We start from the raw sequence: 24,972 nt of genomic DNA, 5'->3' as shown, positions 1-24,972 counted from the left end.
GTGAAGTCATTTTTATTTGCATTTGAATAAAAAGTGACATCGGCTGTCCTTTAATACACAGTATGGAATGTTAATAATTTTCAAAATCATCGCGCTTCAGCAGACAAAACAAGAAACATTGTTGCAAAAAACGATTGCATTCATATACAGTACAGTGGGCATGTACATAACACAACAGGGAAACTGCAACGCTTACATCTTACTGTATTATGTATACAATTTAAAAAAGTAATCAATCTTCTTCTGCTTCCCATTTTTACCTTTTAACACAAACACTTCAATCTCGTCTGCGACACACGAGCTAGCGTCTGAAAATGAAAATGGCTCTGCTACACGGGTGCTGGGCACGTAACCAAATCACCTGACCAAGTCGACCAATGGCGCGACTGATGGCGTGAAACGTAACCAAGACACGTGACCAAGTTGACCAATGGCGCGACCGATGGCGTGTCACGTGACAAAGTCACACGGCCAAGTCGACCAATAGCGCGACCGATGGCGGCTCATGTGACCAAGTCGACCAATGGCGCGACCGATGGCGGCTCACGTAACAAGACACGTGACCAAGTTGACCAATGGCGCGACGGATATATCGATATAAACAACAAAAATGGCCGGCGGGGATGAAACGGAGCACCGTAATAACCGGATTATCGTAATAACCGGGTATCGTACTAAACGGTACTAATTATACATAAAAAGACTAGAAATGTGCAAGGGAAATGAAAATAGTATCGTAATAAGCGGTACTATCGATATAACCGATATCGATATAACGAGACTTTACTGTATATGCCATACAGAATTTATTAATATCCTACTTATGTCTGGGGTTGATGGACTTGATAATTTTGATGTAGACGGAATTGGAATTTTCCATACAGATCAATAACACCCCTGGATGAAGGAAAGGAGTGATTATCAGACCGTTGTTGTTGTTCTTATTGAAAAGATATGCAACACTATTTGACCTCAGAGGAAGAAAACTCATCAGTTTTACACAAATCATATAGAATAGGCACTTCAGCATCATTGCTTTTTAAAAAAAAATAATGGATAAAAGGACTTTTTGGGAGTGATGGCAATTGCTTGCATTCCTGACCTGTTTCCTCGGCGTGCTTGGAGCCTCCCATTTTTGAGTCAGCCATTCCTCTGTGTTTGGCGGCACAAGCCAGAACAATCTACATTGTACTGCTGCTTTTGAAACTGAGTACTGATGCCACACACCGCTTAGATTTTCACCTCTCTGGAAATTATACAAAAAGGTCACGTCGAAATGAGAGGAAGAGTGAGTATTCGGGACACCTGAGAAACGGATAAGCAGAGGGATGCACGAGCAGCTGGAAGACGGCATGCATTCCCAAGCATTGATATGCATGACAATCTCACAGCCAGTGCATTACTGACTGTTACCGGCACAGGAACGCGTCATGTTTTTATCCCAAAGGACTCAAGCCGAGATTTCAGTTTGACCTGGTCTAACCGTGAGGGAGCAAACTCAAACTGAAAAGTGGAAACGGAATATAAATTGATATTTCACTGTTTGGCACGGGTGACTTTTGGCCTGCACAACATTTATGTGGCGGCACCATGCCGACATCCAGAGGAGGCAGGCCGCGTCAGAAAGGATGCTCCCTGGCAAGAAGAACACAGCGGCAGGCCACAGCGGCTTGGAGGCAACTCTACAGGTTGCTTTTCATGGTGAGCAAAGAGGAAGGCTTATTTGTGCAGAGCAGTAACCACCAGCGCTACATTAACCATTGGACTTGTCTATGATGCGTTGCGTCCCAAGGCCATTACATTAGGCACATTTGCAAAATCGAGAGGACCAAGACAATAGCTGTATGGGGAAAAATCTTATCAGAATTGTTAAATATTAAGTACTGCAATTATACTTGTGGTTATCGTTTGCAGCCAAGGGAAATGACACAGAATCACACTTCAATGTAGTTCTGTTTTTAAAGGAGGGATGTTTTAACATGTACAATGTTATTTTATTGTTCATGTACTTGAGAAAGTACAGGGCAACCCAAAAAGATGCGTACCCATGAAAATTTCAATTGTGGCTTTGATTAAAGAGCTACTTATTTCAAATTGCAACCACACATTATTTTGAATGAAGACCATTCACCAAAGTTACTTTCAATTTTTAGTCAATTTATGGCTTCCCCAAGATATGTTCCAAATGGCTACCATTTCGTTGAAAGCAAACATGTACTCGTCTGACAATCGTTGTCAATCACTTTTATACAGTCCTCTTTCGGGAGGGTGACCAAAAAAGATGTGTCCTACTGAATGGTCTTCCATGAATGAATAATGTGTGGTTGTAAGTTGAGATAAATAGCTTTTTAATCAAAGCCACAATTGAAATTTTCATGGGTCACCCTATATAGTGTTGTTTCAGCAGGTGAGTATGTGCCGGTTGAAAAGGAAGCATGCAAATGAGTATTGGTTAATGGTCCGTCCTATTTGTGACTCGTGACTGGATTGATCTTCTCATCTCATTTTCCGTACCGCTTATTCCTCATTAGGGTCGCGGGGGTTGCTGGAGCCTATCTCAGCTGTCTTCGGGCACGAGGCGGGGGACACCCTGAATTGGTTGCCAGCCAATCGCAGGGCACACAGACATACAACAGTCACTCTCACACTCACACCTAGGGACAATTTGGAGTGGTCAATCTGCCTGCCATGCATGTTTTTGGAGTGTGGGAGGAAACCGGAGGACCCGGAGAAAACCCATGCGGGTCCGGGGAGAACATGCAAGCTCCACACAGGGAGGCCGGACCGCGACGCGAACCGGCGACCTCTGCACTGTGAAGCCGGTGTGCTAACCACTCGACTACCGGGCCGCCCCTGGTTTGATCTTGTTGTTTAGAAATTAGAAGCAAAAAGAGACAGAAACATGACAGCACGGCCAGCTGTCAGCTCTTTCTAACATGGTCCAAGGGAGGCCTGTGAGAAGTCGGGCGCCTTCCCATTGTATTGTATTGGATTAGCCTTTATACTTCTTGCAGTGTAGAAATTTACATTTCACAGCAGCACTGTGATGAAAGTAAGAGGAAAGGAAGAAGTACAAAAAAAAGATACAGGCGCTGCTGTAAAGGCACCACTCTCGCAGCGCCATTTTGAAGTAAAAATATACAAAACAAAATCACAAATAATGTGACACAAACAAAAGACACAGACAGTTATTCTACCTTAAGAACTTTCTGCACCCTCTTTGTTGTAAGAAACAGTTCTGGATGAAAGAGGACAGATCAAAGCATCCATTTCACCAGTGGATCAGGGACGTCACGGTGAAATGTACACGTCTGTTTCAAGCTAAATGTTGAAAGCAAACATGAAGCCGCGACACTTCCACATATGCACCGGAGCTCTGCGCTGACGCTCCTTTCTTCACATCGTAGGCTCCTCAAGCCATGCATCCATCCAGCCGCGGACTGTCCAACAGCACCGACCATTCCGGTGAACAAACCGAGGCTGTGAAAATGCGGCCCATTACAGGCGCAAAAAAAGCACAGTCGCCCTAGAGCTGTCAGCGCTGCCAGTCAAATCAACCTTATTAATCATTTCTTCCAAACCCGCATGCCCCTACATATAATTTGTGCGACTTGAATGTTTTGTTTGTATGTGGGTATTAAGTCAACACTTTAGAGACCATGTTCCACCGTGCATCCACACGTTCTTGATTGGGGGCCTCAATTTCCGCAGCGGCTCAAACAAATGGTCGCTGTGACTGTGTTCCGTCTCCACAAGCGCTTTCTTGTTTAAGGCTACTGGGCATCTTGATGAATATCCCACTCTGATATCCTTCAACCCCCTGTTTTTCACTTCAGGCAATCTCCCTCGTCCTCCTGCCTGATTGAATATTGTGTTGGTGTGCGGGGCTGTGGGCGGCTGCAGCGTCATATCACAAATGCTGTGCGTTTTCAGGCTGTGTGGTCCAACATTTTTTTTTGAAGCGTTGATGACAAAGAGGGAATAAGCACATGAAACAGCACTATGGATCCTAAATCTTGGGACGATTGTAGAGTAAAGTTTCTCAGCAGTTGAGATGTGTGTGAATGCAGTATGAATGATTTATACATACACTTTGAAAATAAAACTGTCCTGACTTCTCCACGAGGAAGAGGAATTACGCTCTCATCCACTTTTGCATGGGAGCACATGAGTACATATCTGCCGAGATGCCATGCGGTCGTCTTTGACGTGCATGATTTGTGTTCTTAGTAGTCAAATGTTTCTGCTAATGGATATGAATCTCTGGGCACACGGATGGCATATAAGAGCTCTGCCATTATACTGGGTGTAAAGCTACTACGCTAACCCAGAGCCACCCACAGAGCCCCTGGTGCATATAACTATTTTTATTTTAGAATCCAGGGAGTCTCTCAGCCATATAAAAGAGCATTTATGGTACAGTCAAACAGTGGGTTTTTCGCCGGAAACAAAACACAAATGAATGTTGTGAAAAGGAAATTTGCCATTTTGATTCAACATGATTTGTCGTCCAAGCAAATCCTGACATTTGTTGGTCTGAACCTTTGCCCTGAGAGAGTGCTTAAAAATCCCCCTGGTATGGTTAAATGTAAAATTTTGAGCAAGCACGTCCATATACAGCATTTCTGTCTTTTTTGGTTGTTTTTTTTTTCAGGGAGCTCCTATCAGAGAACATGTACATTTCTAAATGCATAATAGTGAGCCCAAATCAAGTGGGCCGTGAAAGAACACATCCAGACATGGCACCTCGTTGTCTTTTCTTGCAGTGTCTCTCAAACGTTCACAGCCACATTTCGGAGCACGTCTGGGGGAGGCCACGCTAGAATGAGCCATGTAGGGTGCACTCATTGCAAGGAAGGGGAAGCGAGGGGGTGTTGTGTTTAAAGCTGACACTGCTGTATCTGCTCTTGAAGTGCTGAATGACTTGGGACAAGGGTTCTCACGAACCCTTCAAAAGTGACGCCTGCAGTATGGACACATCGATCCGCGTGCATCACTGTACCGCCTTCAGCTGTGAATTCCACATTGAATGCTTATGTGTGCAATATTTTGAAATATCTACCCGCCCACACAGGCGCGCTCAGGAAAAAGCAGCGTGCTGACCGCGGGGGCCCTCCCGCCCACCGTGTAACCGTGCGGCAGATTAGAACACTTAGGTGACCTCTGCTATAATTCTGCATCACCTTCTGGAAGCTTTTCATTACAGCACATCTGAATAGGATGTCCCTTGGAATGTACTCTGTTTTAAACTATTAGCATGGTTACCATATTTTGGCCTGAAATTCAACTATAATTAATGTGCACATTGCTGCAGTCAAGCTTGACGCTCACGATCGAGCGTTTTGCTGATGTCGCTGTTCTTCAGCGACATTAAGTGGCTGATTTTGATGAAGTATTATGCTCACAAATGACTTGAAATGCATGTGATAGGATGGCAAAGCAACATCTGCCACTATTTAATCTACAGATAGAGATTCTTTTTTTCTTAAACACACAAGCACACACACACACATCACACACAATTTCTTATCAATTGATGTGGTACAGCCTGGATAACTGACCATGATGGTTTTATAGGCATCACCGCAGGGAAATCTGGTCATGTCTTTCATGTAATTTAAATATTAAGTACTGCAATTATACTTGTGGTTATCGTTTGCAGCCAAGGGAAATGACACAGAATCACACTTCAATGTAGTTCTGTTTTTAAAGGAGGGATGTTTTAACATGTACAATGTTATTTTATTGTTCATGCACTTGAGAAAGTACAGGGCAACCCAAAAAGATGCGTACCCATGAAAATTTCAATTGTGGCTTTGATTAAAGAGCTACTTATTTCAAATTGCAACCACACATTATTTTGAATGAAGACCATTCACCAAAGTTACTTTCAATTTTTAGTCAATTTATGGCTTCCCCAAGATATGTTCCAAATGGCTACCATTTCGTTGAAAGCAAACATGTACTCGTCTGACAATCGTTGTCAATCACTTTTATACAGTCCTCTTTCGGGAGGGTGACCAAAAAAGATGTGTCCTACTGAATGGTCTTCCATGAATGAATAATGTGTGGTTGTAAGTTGAGATAAATAGCTTTTTAATCAAAGCCACAATTGAAATTTTCATGGGTCACCCTATATAGTGTTGTTTCAGCAGGTGAGTATGTGCCGGTTGAAAAGGAAGCATGCAAATGAGTATTGGTTAATGGTCCGTCCTATTTGTGACTCGTGACTGGATTGATCTTCTCATCTCATTTTCCGTACCGCTTATTCCTCATTAGGGTCGCGGGGGGTTGCTGGAGCCTATCTCAGCTGTCTTCGGGCACGAGGCGGGGGACACCCTGAATTGGTTGCCAGCCAATCGCAGGGCACACAGACATACAACAGTCACTCTCACACTCACACCTAGGGACAATTTGGAGTGGTCAATCTGCCTGCCATGCATGTTTTTGGAGTGTGGGAGGAAACCGGAGGACCCGGAGAAAACCCATGCGGGTCCGGGGAGAACATGCAAGCTCCACACAGGGAGGCCGGACCGCGACGCGAACCGGCGACCTCTGCACTGTGAAGCCGGTGTGCTAACCACTCGACTACCGGGCCGCCCCTGGTTTGATCTTGTTGTTTAGAAATTAGAAGCAAAAAGAGACAGAAACATGACAGCACGGCCAGCTGTCAGCTCTTTCTAACATGGTCCAAGGGAGGCCTGTGAGAAGTCGGGCGCCTTCCCATTGTATTGTATTGGATTAGCCTTTATACTTCTTGCAGTGTAGAAATTTACATTTCACAGCAGCACTGTGATGAAAGTAAGAGGAAAGGAAGAAGTAAAAAAAAAAAGATACAGGCGCTGCTGTAAAGGCACCACTCTCGCAGCGCCATTTTGAAGTAAAAAATATACAAAACAAAATCACAAATAATGTGACACAAACAAAAGACACAGACAGTTATTCTACCTTAAGAACTTTCTGCACCCTCTTTGTTGTAAGAAACAGTTCTGGATGAAAGAGGACAGATCAAAGCATCCATTTCACCAGTGGATCAGGGACGTCACGGTGAAATGTACACGTCTGTTTCAAGCTAAATGTTGAAAGCAAACATGAAGCCGCGACACTTCCACATATGCACCGGAGCTCTGCGCTGACGCTCCTTTCTTCACATCGTAGGCTCCTCAAGCCATGCATCCATCCAGCCGCGGACTGTCCAACAGCACCGACCATTCCGGTGAACAAACCGAGGCTGTGAAAATGCGGCCCATTACAGGCGCAAAAAAAGCACAGTCGCCCTAGAGCTGTCAGCGCTGCCAGTCAAATCAACCTTATTAATCATTTCTTCCAAACCCGCATGCCCCTACATATAATTTGTGCGACTTGAATGTTTTGTTTGTATGTGGGTATTAAGTCAACACTTTAGAGACCATGTTCCACCGTGCATCCACACGTTCTTGATTGGGGGCCTCAATTTCCGCAGCGGCTCAAACAAATGGTCGCTGTGACTGTGTTCCGTCTCCACAAGCGCTTTCTTGTTTAAGGCTACTGGGCATCTTGATGAATATCCCACTCTGATATCCTTCAACCCCCTGTTTTTCACTTCAGGCAATCTCCCTCGTCCTCCTGCCTGATTGAATATTGTGTTGGTGTGCGGGGCTGTGGGCGGCTGCAGCGTCATATCACAAATGCTGTGCGTTTTCAGGCTGTGTGGTCCAACATTTTTTTTTGAAGCGTTGATGACAAAGAGGGAATAAGCACATGAAACAGCACTATGGATCCTAAATCTTGGGACGATTGTAGAGTAAAGTTTCTCAGCAGTTGAGATGTGTGTGAATGCAGTATGAATGATTTATACATACACTTTGAAAATAAAACTGTCCTGACTTCTCCACGAGGAAGAGGAATTACGCTCTCATCCACTTTTGCATGGGAGCACATGAGTACATATCTGCCGAGATGCCATGCGGTCGTCTTTGACGTGCATGATTTGTGTTCTTAGTAGTCAAATGTTTCTGCTAATGGATATGAATCTCTGGGCACACGGATGGCATATAAGAGCTCTGCCATTATACTGGGTGTAAAGCTACTACGCTAACCCAGAGCCACCCACAGAGCCCCTGGTGCATATAACTATTTTTATTTTAGAATCCAGGGAGTCTCTCAGCCATATAAAAGAGCATTTATGGTACAGTCAAACAGTGGGTTTTTCGCCGGAAACAAAACACAAATGAATGTTGTGAAAAGGAAATTTGCCATTTTGATTCAACATGATTTGTCGTCCAAGCAAATCCTGACACTTGTTGGTCTGAACCTTTGCCCTGAGAGAGTGCTTAAAAATCCCCCTGGTATGGTTAAATGTAAAATTTTGAGCAAGCACGTCCATATACAGCATTTCTGTCTTTTTTGGTTTTTTTTTTTTTCAGGGAGCTCCTATCAGAGAACATGTACATTTCTAAATGCATAATAGTGAGCCCAAATCAAGTGGGCCGTGAAAGAACACATCCAGACATGGCACCTCGTTGTCTTTTCTTGCAGTGTCTCTCAAACGTTCACAGCCACATTTCGGAGCACGTCTGGGGGAGGCCACGCTAGAATGAGCCATGTAGGGTGCACTCATTGCAAGGAAGGGGAAGCGAGGGGGTGTTGTGTTTTAAAGCTGACACTGCTGTATCTGCTCTTGAAGTGCTGAATGACTTGGGACAAGGGTTCTCACGAACCCTTCAAAGTGAGTGACGCCTGCAGTATGGACACATCGATCCGCGTGCATCACTGTACCGCCTTCAGCTGTGAATTCCACATTGAATGCTTATGTGTGCAATATTTTGAAATATCTACCCGCCCACACAGGCGCGCTCAGGAAAAAGCAGCGTGCTGACCGCGGGGGCCCTCCCGCCCACCGTGTAACCGTGCGGCAGATTAGAACACTTAGGTGACCTCTGCTATAATTCTGCATCACCTTCTGGAAGCTTTTCATTACAGCACATCTGAATAGGATGTCCCTTGGAATGTACTCTGTTTTAAACTATTAGCATGGTTACCATATTTTGGCCTGAAATTCAACTATAATTAATCGATGAGAAGGTTTCTTCAGCCGTCATCTGTACAAAAGTGAAGGTTTCGGACGTTTCGCCTCCTATCCAAGAGGCTTCGTCAGCGAACTAAAGTCTGACTGGTCGTATCGGCCCCATTTATATATCCCTAATGTCCAGTCCTGGTGGCGCCGGACACAGCTATGATAGGTCCCTACTCTCAGGTTGGGGGGGGGGTGCGGGACCCCCCCCCCTGTGGCCCCACTGATTGTTCCTACATTCCTGACTAACGATTGGCCTATTACACCCACTCCCCCCGGTATCACCTCATCAGCATAACGACCCTCATCAGCATTGCGAAAGTTGCCTAACCTGTTTTGCCTGAGCAGGCTATTGTATGAACGATCCAAATTGAATCTCACACCACCAGACCGGTTTAATGAAGGATTTTGTTGTTTTATAAGAATCGCCTCTTTCACCCCCCTTTCAAACCATCTATGTTCTTTCGCTAAGATTTTAACCTCATTGTCGTCAAATGAGTGGTTGCTAGCTTTTAGGTGCAAATGTACTGCCGATTGAGGCCCACTAGTATTATCCCTGCGATGTTGATAAAGTCTTTTTTTGAGAATTTGTTGAGTCTCCCCAATGTACTGCTCTTTACAATTTTCATTCTTACAATGTATGGAATAAACTACATTACTTTGTTTTTCATTTGGTAGCCTATCTTTTGGATGCACTAGGTACTAGGTACTAGGTAATAGGCCAATCGTTAGTCAGGAATGTAGGAACAATCAGTGGGGCCACAGGGGGGGGGGTCCCGCACCCCCCCCCCCAACCTGAGAGTAGGGACCTATCATAGCTGTGTCCGGCGCCACCAGGTCTGGACATTAGGGATATATAAATGGGGCCGATACGACCAGTCAGACTTTAGTTCGCTGACGAAGCCTCTTGAATAGGAGGCGAAACGTCCGAAACCTTCACTTTTGTACAGATGACGGCTGAAGAAACCTTCTCATCGATGGACCACTCCTGTACGACTGAGAGCTTACACAGAACTATAATTAATGTGCACATTGCTGCAGTCAAGCTTGACGCTCACGATCGAGCGTTTTGCTGATGTCGCTGTTCTTCAGCGACATTAAGTGGCTGATTTTGATGAAGTATTATGCTCACAAATGACTTGAAATGCATGTGATAGGATGGCAAAGCAACATCTGCCACTATTTAATCTACAGATAGAGATTCTTTTTTTCTTAAACACACAAGCACACACACACATCACACACAATTTCTTATCAATTGATGTGGTACAGCCTGGATAACTGACCATGATGGTTTTATAGGCATCACCGCAGGGAAATCTGGTCATGTCTTTCATGTAATTTTGCACCGTAATGTCTTTGATGCAAATCTAATTAGAAAATCAACTCTCTGTTATGCTGCTAGTAGAGCCGTGGGATTTACTTTGCATGTACATTGTATGCATCTTTTTTTCATAACTGTGGCGTCACCATGCACAGACTGTTATTCACTAAATTTTTGATAGAGCGCTTGTATTGAATTTCATTAAACTGTACAGCCATACTAAATGTCATATGGTGTGTAAATGTGTGTGCACATACCACTGTTGAAATATATAATTCCCATTTCATTCATTAGAGAGTCGGTTCTCATTCTGAAATTGAACGCAACTTGTCTTTTCCCGATACAGAGCGTGGACACAGTGTGCAACCTGTATCAGTCCTTCCAGGAGGGAGAAGGCTTAGCAACTGGCGGCCCGATGGAGGACCCCAAGGAGCTGCCAGTGAAACAGGCTGGCGATTTACGTCCCGGCTTGAAGGGAGACGCCACCATTCTCCGGCCCTGTCCCAAGCACATGAGTGTCACTGAGCGGCTACGCAAGGTCATCCAGGAGCTGGTAGACACAGAGAAGTCCTACGTGAAGGTGACAATTGAGGCTTTGGAATTTTTAGTCCTATAATTTGATATGTTGTGCATGAAAATGTTGCACATGACAAGTGTGCTTCTGCATAGAGCACCTCCTACACATCGACTTAGTAATCATCTTAGCACCGAATGTTTTTTTTTTTAAATTTCTCAGTATGACCTTTTCTTCCCTGACACCCATTGAACAACCACATTCATGAGCTTCTTGACTCACAATGGCAATCGTGGCCTGACAATAATTTCCCCAACACCCCCAACTTCTCATTTTTCATTAACTCCCATCCCTTGTGTGTCCCTCCTTTTCATCTGAATTCTGTAGCTTAGGCGATGGCATTTTTAACGTGCATTGGCACAAGCCTGTTAGCCCAGGTCAGTGCTGTGTGCAACAATGTCCTGTTCTGTCCCTTCACAAAGATGGGCTACCGCTTTAAATCCATTGTGGGGAGGACTACGGGGGGGGCATGTGTGAGTGTGGGGCATTCCTGCAAGAGCTGGAGGGTGAAGGTGGGGGGGGGGGGGTGTTGAAGACTTGAAAGTCATGAAACGGAAAGATGAGAATTGATGTGAGCATGAAGGAGCCTTGAAATGACAGGCACGTTCAGGGGAAACGTGTATTCTTTCCACTGACCTTCTTTTTGGCTTTTCTGTGCAGGACCTGGCTTGCTTGTTTGAGATCTACCTTAAACCCCTACAAAATGAAACGTTCCTCACGGTGGATGAGGTAGGTTGCTATGAAATGTCTTTTTGAAATGGGAAGCTTTAGTTGAGGCCAAAAACGACATGAAACGAATTGAGGTGTGTATTACCCCCTGGTGATGGGGAGGACCTCAGACAGGCTCTATCTTTCTCATTACCACTGTGGATGCCTAACGGACGGACAAATTAGCATCCCCTATATGATGATGACCTTCCCAAAGGGACGTGCCTGCGAAGGCCACCCTTTTCAACTAACCTCCTACACTGCAAAATAAGTAAAAGAGATAACCTTTAATTGATCCCCAAAGGACAAGGGATTCACAATCACTTCCCCGTCACGTGAACGTATGAGTTATTTTTCCAACAGTTATGTGTGGTGAAGTAATGGATTCCAAGACTTGGTAGCAATGAGCGGATAATATAGTTTTGCAGCTTTCTCGACAACAGACTGGTTCCAAGTAAATGGAGCAGTTTGCCTAATCCAACATAGTTTACCAATCTATCTCCATAACGTTGCTCCATTTATTTGATCATGATTTTCAGCTACTTAACTGCCATTATATGTTCACAAACGTGCCACATAACAGTGCTCTAAACTCGTTCACTGCTGTGCTGCTAGCAAGCAGGAACAAAATGACGTCAATGCATTTCTGTGTCTGTTAATTCCCAAAGTGTTTAATCTTATTACATCAGTATCCTCTCTAATTAATAATTGTGTTTTGCGTTTCTACTTTCATTTCTTTCATAACTTTGCTGCTGTGAAATGTAAATTTCTCCACTGCGAGACTAATAAAGGCAAATCCAATCCAATCCAATTACGCATATATACTGTCTTGTGTCAGTTGCGACCTGAAATCCTGCAGGTTTCTTCCAAAGAAGGTCACTCGGCAAATTAAAAGACCATTATGAGACTGTCAGAAGTGTCCAGACACAAAATGGACAAGGTTGCCGTATCCCCTGAATGGGTTTTAATGAAGGTGGCCTGACCCCACATGTATGCGTCAAAGACAGAAAAAAAAATGTGTAGGTATGCGCGTATGAGTGCGTGTCTTACATTCAGAGCGGAGTCATTGCTCGTTCCTTAAGTGCCTTTGTAAGTGATGTCGGCATCAGAGTGGAGGTTTTTACTGCACTCCAGGGTGCCTGTCTGACTTAGTGTTATGAATTACAAGCTCTCTTGGCCTCTTCTCTACCTTGGATTCCCTCACCCTGTGTCCCTCTCGCCTGTCTCACACTTCACTTCACCCCCAATTCTTCGCCTTTCTGTGTTTCCTCCCAGATGGAGAGTCTTTTCGGCAGTCTTCCAGAGATGCTAGACTTCCAGAGGGTCTTCTTGCAGACGCTTGAAGAGAGGATCGCTTCCTCCCCTGACTTCAACACGCTTGAGACGCCCTCCCAGTTCAAGGTTAGATTTTGTTGTCATTGAAATGGCAAGATTTCAGAGAGACATCACTAAGTCGGATTTCGATTGAGGCGCCTCCGCAAAACAAAGGTGTCAACGCTGAGTCCTTGAGCTTGATAAATAATGAAGATGGCGAGGCACGAAGTTTGCCCGCTGATTTATAGGCTTGACACGACATGCCACGGGGGTCTATTGATCGCGGCGGCGGTTCACTGATCAGATTGTGAGGTGCTGAAAGCCCCGCTATACTCGAGAGGTTAGGCGAGAGGGAGAAGACAGGAGGACAGAACGCTGCATCTGTCTCCCAAGAGAGACAGGTTGGGAGCATTTTCTGCTCGCAACTTTTCCATGTTCACACTTTTCCTTGTCGTGCGTTGTGCCTCACCTCGTATATTTGTCCGTTCACAGAAGCTTCTGTTTTCTCTCGGGGGTTCCTTCCTCTACTACGCTGACCACTTCAAGCTCTACAGCGGCTTCTGTGCCAACCACATCAAGGTCCAGAAGGTCCTGGAAAGAGGTACTACATAGTGATATTAGGAATGCCCCAAAACAAATAAAATGTTTTTTGCTCGTTTACTCAACTCATTCACTGCCATTCCCAAATTGATTCGGGAATTCAAAATATGACGTGGAGCGCCATTCCTGAATTTGTTTGGGTTTTGGTTTTTCTTATGAGGTGGTGCCCATAAAGCGCTGGTCAGACCTCTGGCAATGTTTTTCCCTCCTATGCGAGGGCAGCATTTGCCTTTTATAGCCGCCCCCACTTTCACCTCATATTACTCCAGACCAATATGACTTAGGCAGGGATGAGAATTTTCCGCCAATCGGTGGATTTCCGACTTTTTCAGACAAACCTAAATATGTATTGTCACTTTTTCGCTGTTCATTTCCTGTTTCGGCTTGTGTTGGCGGAAAACGCAATTTTGATTGGATGATCCTGACTTGGGTGCCGTTGATGTTGAAGCAGGTAAACGCCCCCTTTTGAATAAGCGGACGAGTAAAAAAAAATCAGGTTAAATGGACAGAAGGATTTGTGGAGAGAACAGGTTCTAATTTGATAGATTCTAATTTGCAATGAAACAATACCATCGATGAAACAGTCGAATGTCAGTGGCACTATGACAAGCCCCATGCTAACGTTAGCATCAAAATACTTCTGCGAGAGGCAGCAAAAAGCAAGCGTGCAAGTTTATGAGCAGTGTGTAGGCTAGCTAGCGGTAACCTTGTGTATGTACCCGGCAAGTTGACTTTTATTCCAATAGTTTGGCTGGATTTTTACCAATCATGAGGAACAGAAAACCATTCATATTAATGGTGAGTAGAATCATAAAGTTATTTAAAAAAACATTCTGACATTTTGTTGAAATTGTATTTCATATATATATATATATATATATATTATATATATATATATATATATATATATATATATATATAATATATATATATATATATATATATACAGTAAAGTCTCGTTATATCGATATTCAAGGGAGTCCGAAAAAATATCGATATATCCGACCCTGTTTGCATGTAATTTTCTCCGTGCGTGCATAGAAATAGTATCGATATAACCGGGACTATCGATATATCCGATATCGATATAACGAGACTTTACTGTATATACACCTTTATTTTCAGACTTTTTTTCTCATATGTCATTGTCATCCCCGCTTAGAATTAACTTTTTTTTCTGATGAAAGAAGAGAGTCTAAGGTTTACAACACTGCATTGAATGTTTTTATAGTCCTAAAACTCAATATTCTGTGGGTCCTGTAATTTGAGTGAAAATGACAAAAACCCTGGCACTGAAGTGGACACATTCTTGCACGTCTGTGAGTGAATGAGTTAACAACAGCAGTCGTCATCAGAATTCTCCAAATCGCAGCACAAGGCATCATAAATCGCCTTACATATCCATCGCTAGCTTTTAGCTTGAATTCTGTAAGGTAAGTAAAAAATCGCCAATGAAGATAATGTTCCATTCCCCTTAAACATTGGCACTTGCATCAGCATTCCTGACAAGCTTATAAATGATCGTACAGATTAAATTGAAGCCAATACTGTGGCGTTAACATGCTGCTGTAAATGTTAAGTGCATTTTAAAATTCGAAGGAGTGTATTTTTTTGGCACTGTAACATCGTATACTACAACAAACCGGGTTATGCATGTTTTATTGTTATATCTTTGCGTTGAGAGGTTGTGGCAAACATGTCAAGTTCTTTTACTTTGAGTGCTCCTGTTTACCAGTGTGGGAACAAGAGAGACGGCGACCGACAGCGCGTGCGCTGTTTGTGTTCTGGCATCGCAACCGCCATTCACTCGCTGTGTTTTGGTTGTTAATAAGTGCAAGTTCACTGACTTATTCCTCCATAATAAAGGCTACAATGTATTACTTTAACCATACATGACATTGTTAGTGTTACATCGATCACACACCATGATCTTTGTGTTCTTAGTCTGGCCGTAGTCTCGATGTATTTTCCCTAAGAAATTGAATCCCCAGCCCTAACATGGTTTGGTTTCACCGCCGTGCTGCCATGACGGCATGTTTGCATTTCATTAAGTATATATTGGGGGTGAACCTTCCTCTAACTTTAGGGCTCTGTTGCTTTTACAGTATACACGTCACCGGTGACGCAGATTAGCTGCGCAAGTGCGTCACAATCGACCAAACGGCCAGTTGTAACGAAAGAAAAACAAAACAGTAACAAAAAGAGGACCAATGATAAAATCAACTATTAAATTACCCACCAGCATCGTCGTGACAAAGTCTGCTAATCTTTGCAGCCCTAATTGATTATTGGAAATCTGCACACACACACGCACGCGCGCACACACACACACACACACGCACACAGGCATTATGTACACAAGCACAATCTTTACAGGTGCATTTTAAATCTGCAGAATTCAAGTGACCTCAGAATAGAATCACTGTAAACAATCTGAATAGTATAATACCACAGTGGTGATTTCAAGCTTATCAAAGTGCTCATATGGTGTTCCTTAATATTTTGATGACCTTATTGGGTCACAAAAGTCAACCGGAAAAATCCTGGTCCACCATCTGCTCACTAGGCATCCTTGCAACTGTGTTGCGTCAGTCACACCTGACAGCACTCCCGGGTCTCAGGTGGAGGCGCGAGGCCTGTTTCAGCTGCAAGGAGGGCGATTCTGCTTACTGCTGTCATTTCACGATGCATGGTCACACGCCTAAAAAGATATTAACTCTTCTGCAAACAGATGAGGGCTTAACATTTGGATAAACTTTAAATTAACCTTCTGACTAACAAAGAAGACACGGCATGCCCAGATTACCCAAGAGAGATATCTATGCCTGTTCTTTGAAAACAATGTTGCACTATTGTAGTGATCACACTGGCCTTTTCAATGCTATTTAGCGCTGCAAAGAACTCTTAATAGGGTTTGTCTCTTTGGCACCGAGGTTAGAGGAGGTTGAGGGGTCTTACATGGCACATTTCTTCGTGTGAATCACATGGCATCTAATAGGATGAAATACCCAGACAAGTCTCTGATAGCTCAGCATTATGGAGAGGACAATCATGTGCTGTTTATACAGTGCAATATTTAATGTACTGAAATAAATAATTAAATGGTTGCGAACATTTTTAAATAAATCAACTTTATGTTGCAGAGCACTTTGAAGCAAATACTGTTGCCTACTAAGTGGTATACATTCATTCATCTTCCGGACAGCTTCAACCTCATGAGAGGAAGAGGGGGTGCTGGAGTCTATCCCAGTTGTCATTGGGCACTAGGCGGGCGACACCCTGAATTGTTTGCCATCCAATCACAGAGCACACAGAGAAAAACAAACATCCACTCTAAAACTCACATTAGGGACAAATTAGAGTGTTCAATCAGCCTGCCATGGATGTTTTTGGAATGTGGTACGAAACCGGAGGACCCGGTGAAAACCCATGTGGGCCCCGGTAGAACATGCAAACCCCACACAGGGAGGCCAGAGTGGGATTTGAACTCACAACCTCTGCCCTGTCAAGTCGGCGTGCTAACCACTCGACTACCGGGCCTCCCGTGCTGTACATGGAGCAAAAAAAAGTCATACTACAATGGAGATGATTAAACGAAACAAAAAGAGTAAATCACCACAATACACTAAAACCTGTCAAACGCTAAGGAATAAAAATGTGTTTGAAGACCAGTTTTAAAGATGTCTGCCGAGTTGGCTTGCCTCATGTTTAGCGGGACGTCATTCCAAAGAGAGAGACTAGTAATGGAAAAGGCTTGATCCCCTCAGAGCATCTGCTTATCTTAAAAAATAACTTGTACTTTGAACTTACCGGGGTCTTTTAAAACGTACCAGGGTCCAATTAAGGGATTGGACTGTCTGCCCGTTTTTTTTTTTTTTTTTTTTTTTTTTTTTTTTCATAAAAAAATGTGCACCATGTTAGGGCTTTATGACAATTTCTTCACCCCGTTTTTGAAGAAATCAAGAACAAAAGAGCAGCAATGTAGCATTGATGCTACGGCACTGTGTTTTTAAGCATCTACTTAGCCCATTATGTTTACATTTTTGGATTGCTGCAATGACATCAATAAAAGTACCAACATCTTTTTTTTCCCCACTTGGGTGCCAGCTTCTGTCAATCATACACAGTTTCCGAGGGAACAGTTACTTGAGATGATGTACGTTGTCACAGAAAAAGTCACACAAAAAAATATGAAACAAAGGCTATATATAAATAATGACAGAGTGATACACCTAACACGAGGCACGACTTTTCTATTATCACGGCCCAAAATGGTTGTCTGTATGTTACGTTAGTTCAAAATAATCCAATCCGTGAATAACATGCAAATACAGTAAAGTCTCGTTATATCGATATTCAAGGGAGTCCGAAAAAATATCTATATAACCGGGACTATCGATATATCCGACCCTGTTTGCATGTAATTTTCTCCGTGCATCGTGTATCGATTAACCGGGACTATCGATATATGCGAAATAGTATCGATAATAACCGGTACGCTATATCGGTAGTCGATATAACGAGACTTTACTGTAATTGCACTGGCTAACGATGTATGCCTACAGTTTAAAGCGAAGGGGAAAGAAACCATGACTACTTGGCAAACCCATTACACAAAATTATGATTTTTTTTGTTGTTTGAAATTAACAAAGCACTTATCACAACGGTTGTATAATTGATGCCAACAAGTTGCGTGAATTTTCGCTGTCATGCCAGGGGTGCAAATCATTTTTTGCCGCGGGCCACATGATCATGTTTCCTCTAGGGCCTTATAATTTGGGAACCATTAGAATTTTAATCCTTAAAATTACAATGGAGCAAATTAATAAAACTGTTTTAATTGAAGCAAAATAATGATTTTATTTGGTTGAATCCAAAAATGAAATTTGGTCATTTTGCACCGGAATTTAACAATTTGTTTCTTTCGGGGCCGAAGAAAATTTGGGGGCCGGATTTGCCCGGCCTTATTTACACTTGATAACAGCTATAACAATTTTCTTCCCTGAGTTCTTTATGTTTTAAAAATTGATTCCAAAAATGAATTATTGTTGGCTTCGGGTTTTCAATTTTTTTTCTACATTTTTATTGGTTCCCCAGATGTGTTCGCACGAAAATGGGCGGGCACTTTTTGATTGATACCTTTATTTGCTACATAAAATTTACTTTCCGAGCCAAGTGTGAAAGAAAGAAAAAATGAAAAACAAAATGCCCTCTGGGCCTTTAAATAAAGCAAAAAAAAACATTGCAACCAAAGTGCTATTCAATCCTAAATTTATTGCACCCTTTGTTAGAAGCATTCTAATGAAAGAGAAATCAACACAAGTTTTGAAAGAAAAGAAGTGAAACATACAAAAAATGCCACTCTCCGCCACTAAACGTTCAATCCAACCAAATTTGCAACGATCGGATTCACTTTATATTTGGAACATTTTTGCGATGAGCGTTCAATGAAAGATTAAGAAAGAATATATTTAATTAAAAAAAGAAAGTGAAAAATAAAGAAAAAGATTTGATCAACCCCTGTTAACGTTGTTATTCGCCCTGAAAATTGACACCCTGAATTGTTTGCCATCCAATCACAGAGCACACAGAGAAAAACAAACATCCACTCTAAAACTCACATTAGGGACAAATTAGAGTGTTCAATCAGCCTGCCATGGATGTTTTTGGAATGTGGTACGGAACCGGAGGACCCGGTGAAAACCCATGTGGGCCCCGGTAGAACATGCAAACCCCACACAGGGAGGCCAGAGTGGGATTTGAACTCACAACCTCTGCCCTGTCAAGTCGGCGTGCTAACCACTCGACTACCGGGCCTCCCGTGCTGTACATGGAGCAAAAAAAAAGTCATACTACAATGGAGATGATTAAACGAAACAAAAAGAGTAAATCACCACAATACACTAAAACCTGTCAAACGCTAAGGAATAAAAATATGTTTGAAGACCAGTTTTAAAGATGTCTGCCGAGTTGGCTTGCCTCATGTTTAGCGGGAGGTCATTCCAAAGAGAGAGACTAGTAATGGAAAAGGCTTGATCCCCTCAGAGCATCTGCTTATCTTAAAAAATAACTTGTACTTTGAACTTACCGGGGTCTTTTAAAACGTACCAGGGTCCAATTAAGGGATTGGACTGTCTGCCTGTTTTTTTTTTTTTTTTTCATAAAAAAATGTGCACCATGTTAGGGCTTTATGACAATTTCTTCACCCCGTTTTTGAAGAAATCAAGAACAAAAGAGCAGCAATGTAGCATTGATGCTACGGCACTGTGTTTTTAAGCATCTACTTAGCCCATTATGTTTACATTTTCGGATTGCTGCAATGACATCAATAAAAGTACCAACATCTTTTTTTTCCCCACTTGGGTGCCAGCTTCTGTCAATCATACACAGTTTCCGAGGGAACAGTTACTTGAGATGATGTACGTTGTCACAGAAAAAGTCACACAAAAAAATATGAAACAAAGGCTATATATAAATAATGACAGAGTGATACACCTAACACGAGGCACGACTTTTCTATTATCACGGCCCAAAATGGTTGTCTGTATGTTACGTTAGTTCAAAATAATCCAATCCGTGAATAACATGCAAATACAGTAAAGTCTCGTGATATCGATATTCAAGGGAGTCCGGAAAAATATCGATATAACCGGGACTATCGATATATCCGACCCTGTTTGCATGTAATTTTCTCCGTGCGTGCATAGAAATAGTATCGATATAACCGGGACTATCGATATATGCGGTATCGATATAACGAGACTTTACTGTAATTGCACTGGCTAACGATGTATGCCTACAGTTTAAAGCGAAGTTGTGACTCACGCCACTGCCTAATCACATCGAGTTGATCGAAGGACATCCAGTAGAAAGAAATTGATGGCGAGCTCTGACGTCTTCGTCACCTCCCTCCTCCTGACATTATACCACCAGCTCGGATCCTTGTTTATTTGTCGACTCGTTAATTGTCTGCCAATTAGTCCGGGAGATGTCAACTGAGCTGCTTGTCTGCAGCTGGCAGTGCTATCATGAATAGATTAATGCCCCCCTACAATGCAAGCGTATTGCTCAAGGAAAAGATGTGTCCTCTATTGTCACTTATATTTCCTTTCTATTCTGATGGCTGCGACGAAACACTTTTCCCATTAATTTTATACCAGGATGAATTAACTCATTCACTACCAGATGTGCAAAAATGTGTCCACTCCAGTGGCAGGGTTTTTGTCATTGTCACTCAAATTCCAGGACCCACAGAATATTGAGTTTTAGGACTACATAAACATTCAATTCAGCGTCAGAAACCGTAGACTGTCTTCTTTCATCAGGAAAAAAAATAATTCCTAAATCATATATGTCTGGAGCAATATGAACTTGAAATTAGGGCGGCTGTCCAAAATACAATGCAATACATACATATTGGTTTATATAGCGCTATAACAACAGCTGAAGCTGGAACAAAGCGCCAACATGGAAAAAAGGGAAATGCTGCTCCCTCATGGAAGGGAAAAAACATTGCCAGAGGCCCTGGCCAGTGCTTTATCGGCACCGAAAAAAGAAAAAACAATACCTGAACAAATTCGGGAATGACGCTCTCCGTCATATTTTCAATTCCCAAATAAATTCGGGAATGACAGTGAATGAGTTAAGAGATGTTTAATTGCCAAATATCCAAAACAAACAGCGGCCATTGCAAATTAAGGTAAAGTCTACAATACCTCCTGCTCGAGCTGGGTTATGGCACTTTGACTCTGCTATAGTCACCAGACTGACTGCATTATGCAACAATACAGTCAAGCACTGTACTGGTGAGGCGCAGATGAGAAACTAATCTTCGCCTCCGCAACGGCAAATATGATACCCTCCTAAAGCCGGGCGATGTGCAAGCGGAGCAAGAGTGAACAGAAGAAGTCAGTGCTAATTACGCAGCAAATGTCGTGTTGCCAAACGTGAGAAAAAAGTGCGTTTAGTGTGCAGTCAGTCCACTTTTCACGAATGTTTGCCTGTAACCACACTTTCATGGAAAACAGCCAGCTATGAACTGCTCCAAACAGGTTCAAAATGAGCTAAAGATTGTTGCTGGATAGTTAAGTAGGCTACTTTTTCTTTGACAGCACTCCAGAAGCAGATGTGGGGTTGTGAATGCACGCCGTTGTCTCACGGTTAACCTCAGAGAGTTTCCCCTTGTTACTAAATGGACGATTCTGAGTCGAGTGGTGAAACCGGGATGACCTACTCTGCATGCAGCCCCATTTAGCAGCAGATTGTACACATGACACTTCAATGGTCAATTTACCACCAGCTACTTTCTTCATCAGCGCACGAGTTGCTAATCAAATTTTGGCTGCCTGTCAGGTTGCTGGTGACATCATCGCTGGCTCAGCCCAGGGCCGTAGCTACTCATCAAGGCTGCGGGCTAACACAGAAAATCCACTATGTACTACTATGGCAAACTCCACTATATCATCAAAATTATGATTTTTTTTTGTTTGTTTGGAGAAATTAACAAATGCGAGCATGTATCACAATCTGGTTAGATATAATTGAATAGCACAAACAAGTATGCAGTAGTAATTTTCGCTGATATCTATTAGACCAGGGGTGTCAAAGTCATTTTTTGCCGCGGGCCACATTGTAGTCATGGTTTCCTCTCGAGGGCCGTTATGAATTTGGGGAACCCATTAGAATGTTTAAATCCCTTCAAATATTACATATAGAGCACACAGCAAATTAATGAACAACTCGTTTTCAGATCTGAAGTCAAGAATAATGACTTTTATTGTGGTTGACATCCAAAAATATGAAATTTTGGCTCAGATTTTAGCAATCATCATGGAATTTAACAAGTTTGATTTGCTTTCGCGGGCCGAAGAAAATGATGTGGCGGGCCGGATTTGGCCCGCGGGCCTTGACTTTGACACCTGTGTATTAGACTATGCTATAACAATTTTACTTCCCTGATGTTCTTTACGTGTTGTTAAAAATATGATTCCAAAAATGAATTTCATTGGATTGGCTTCTCTGGGCTTTTCAATTTTTTTTCCTCACATTTTTACATTGGTTCTACTCCAGAGTGTGCTTCTGCTACAATCTGAAAATGGGCATGGGACAACATTTTTAGATTAGATTAGCCTTTATTTGTCTCACACTGAAGAACTTTACATTTCACAGCAGCCAAGTGATGAAAGGAAGAGAAAAGAAGTAGAAAAACAAAATACAGCCACTCTCGCGGCGCCATCTTAAAGTCAAAAGGACAAAAAAACAACATATGACAACACAAAGATCGCGTAATTCAATCCTAAATTTATTCTGCACCCTCTCTGTCGTATGAAGCAGTTCTAGATGAAAGAGGAGAGAATCAATCATCTAAGTTTTGAAAGCAAACACGAAGCTGTAACATCCATTGACGAAAAGAGATTGTCTCACATCTCCTGTCCGACGTAAATCCGCTTCAATTCCAAGCCGCGAAAGTTTCGCATACGTATCGGCACTGTGCACTTTAGTGATTTGGAATCAATTTTTAGCACGATGAGCTCTGTTCAATGAAAGCTCATTTAATGAAAGAATATATTTCAATTAAAAATAAGAAAGTAGAAAAAGTAAAGAATAAAGATTTGAATCAGACCACACTGTTAACGTTGTGTATTGCTGCACCTTGAAAATATGAACATCATATATTTGGAGGAGTATATAACACACACATACGCACGCACGCATGCACGCATGCGCACAGACACACACACACACATTTGTAATTTTGTGTTGTTTTTACAAGTGATTCTGCCCAGAATCCGTAGCAATTTGTTCTCTGTTTTGAAGCCAAGACAGATCAGGCCTTCAAGGAATTTCTGAATGCACGGAACCCCACAAAACAGCACTCCTCCACCCTGGAGTCTTTTCTGATTAAACCAGTGCAAAGAGTTCTCAAGTACCCCCTGCTGCTCAGGGAGCTGGTCTCCCTTACTGACGCCAACAGTGAAGAGCACTATCACCTCACAGGTAGGTGTAGAGATTTAAAGCGACATACACACGGTATATGAATAAATATGTAATTCTGGCAATTGACATTCAGTGCTGAAACGCCCTTTTCCGCCTGTGTTTCTTGAAAGAGTTGGTCACTGCTCAGACTTTGTTTTGTTGGTGTACCCGTGCAGAGGCGCTGAAGGCCATGGAGAAGGTAGCCACTCACATCAATGAGATGCAGAAAATCTACGAGGATTATGGCCCAGTCTTTGATCAACTTGTTACCGAGCAGGCGAGCCACGACAGAGAGGTACATACTTTACAAGTCCAATCTTATAAGCTGCTCCAAGAGGAATGATGAGTCCTCTTTATGAAAATGAAACATCAAATTGCATTTTCCCAAAACCTCCCAGCATGCACACGCACACACACAAATCTGCTTTGCCACTTGGTTCTGTTTATGCCCTCTTCTGTTCTTTTGCCTTTTGGGTACTGAATACATTTGCAGATTGATAGAATATTTAGTTGGTATGCTTTGCGGTATAAATATTCAAAGTGAATGTGCAATAATATTGGTCCTTGATGCAGGAAATATGTGCGTAAACAGTCATCACGTAAACTTAGGCCATTCACTACTATAGTCTGTTGTTTAACCCTTTGCGGGACAGCTTGTCGTGCTCTTGGGTTACTGGGCGCATGGAAGGGTTAAAGGGCATATATCATGGGTGTCAAACTCATTTTATGCCACGGTCCACATTGTCCTCCCGGGGACCGTTATGAATTAGGGGAAGCCATTTTTCAGCCCCTCCACATATTACATACAAAACGCATAACTAGTTAATGAATAACTCGGTTTTTAAATTCTAAATCAAAAATGACTGTTATTGTGATGTACATGGTACAATTTGAAATTTTGGTTCGGACTTTAGCCATCATCATGGCACTTGATGTGCTTGTGTTGCTTTCACGGGCCGAATAAAATGATATGGTGGGCAACATTTGGCCCCCAGGCCTTGACTTGACACATGTGGCGTAGATGATTGAAAACTGATTTTTGAAATACTGGGTCTTAAGGAAGCCTGTGTAAAATTATTAAAAATGCCTAGGTTATCTTTCCAGCCCTAAAAATGTGTTTGTTAGCGAACTGTTCTTCTATTCCGCCGCACTGTTACGAGGCAGTAGGTCTAATGAACAACTGCCTTTTTTTGCAAGGTCTTCATGCTGTTATGGTCTCGGGCGGTTGCTTGTTTTGCTCACTTCTATGGCCCGTTTTGGCTAAAAGAAGTAAGCAGCCAACTGCTGCAAACAAACCGAGCCCACTATTGACCCAGGATATGATAACTGCTGTGTAAAACAAATCTGCCCTCAAAAAACAAACTATCCCCATGATAGGAACTTTTGATCCTCGAGGCAGTTTGGCCATCATCATTCCATCGACT

General features: G+C 42.6%; 1 protein-coding gene across 5 annotated transcripts in view; it reads left to right on the top strand.

Annotated features, from left to right (window-relative positions):
- Window positions 1-24,972, top strand: part of tiam2a (TIAM Rac1 associated GEF 2a) — a 119,466-nt gene that overhangs the window by 76,595 nt on the left and 17,899 nt on the right. For all 5 annotated transcript variants that reach the window (XM_089004217.1, XM_089004213.1, XM_089004216.1 and 2 more), the window contains exons 16-21: window positions 10,723-10,956; window positions 11,611-11,679; window positions 12,934-13,059; window positions 13,465-13,573; window positions 23,390-23,569; window positions 23,725-23,843. In XM_089004217.1, coding sequence (XP_088860343.1) covers window positions 10,723-10,956; window positions 11,611-11,679; window positions 12,934-13,059; window positions 13,465-13,573; window positions 23,390-23,569; window positions 23,725-23,843 — 837 coding nt within the window. The remainder of the gene's footprint in view (window positions 1-10,722; window positions 10,957-11,610; window positions 11,680-12,933; window positions 13,060-13,464; window positions 13,574-23,389; window positions 23,570-23,724; window positions 23,844-24,972) is intronic.

This window comes from Hippocampus bargibanti, linkage group LG09 (assembly GCF_051943395.1).
Source record: "Hippocampus bargibanti isolate YZ-2025 linkage group LG09, ASM5194339v1, whole genome shotgun sequence".
Taxonomy (NCBI): Eukaryota; Metazoa; Chordata; class Actinopteri; order Syngnathiformes; family Syngnathidae; genus Hippocampus; species Hippocampus bargibanti.
This window is presented reverse-complemented; position numbering and strand designations above follow the sequence as displayed.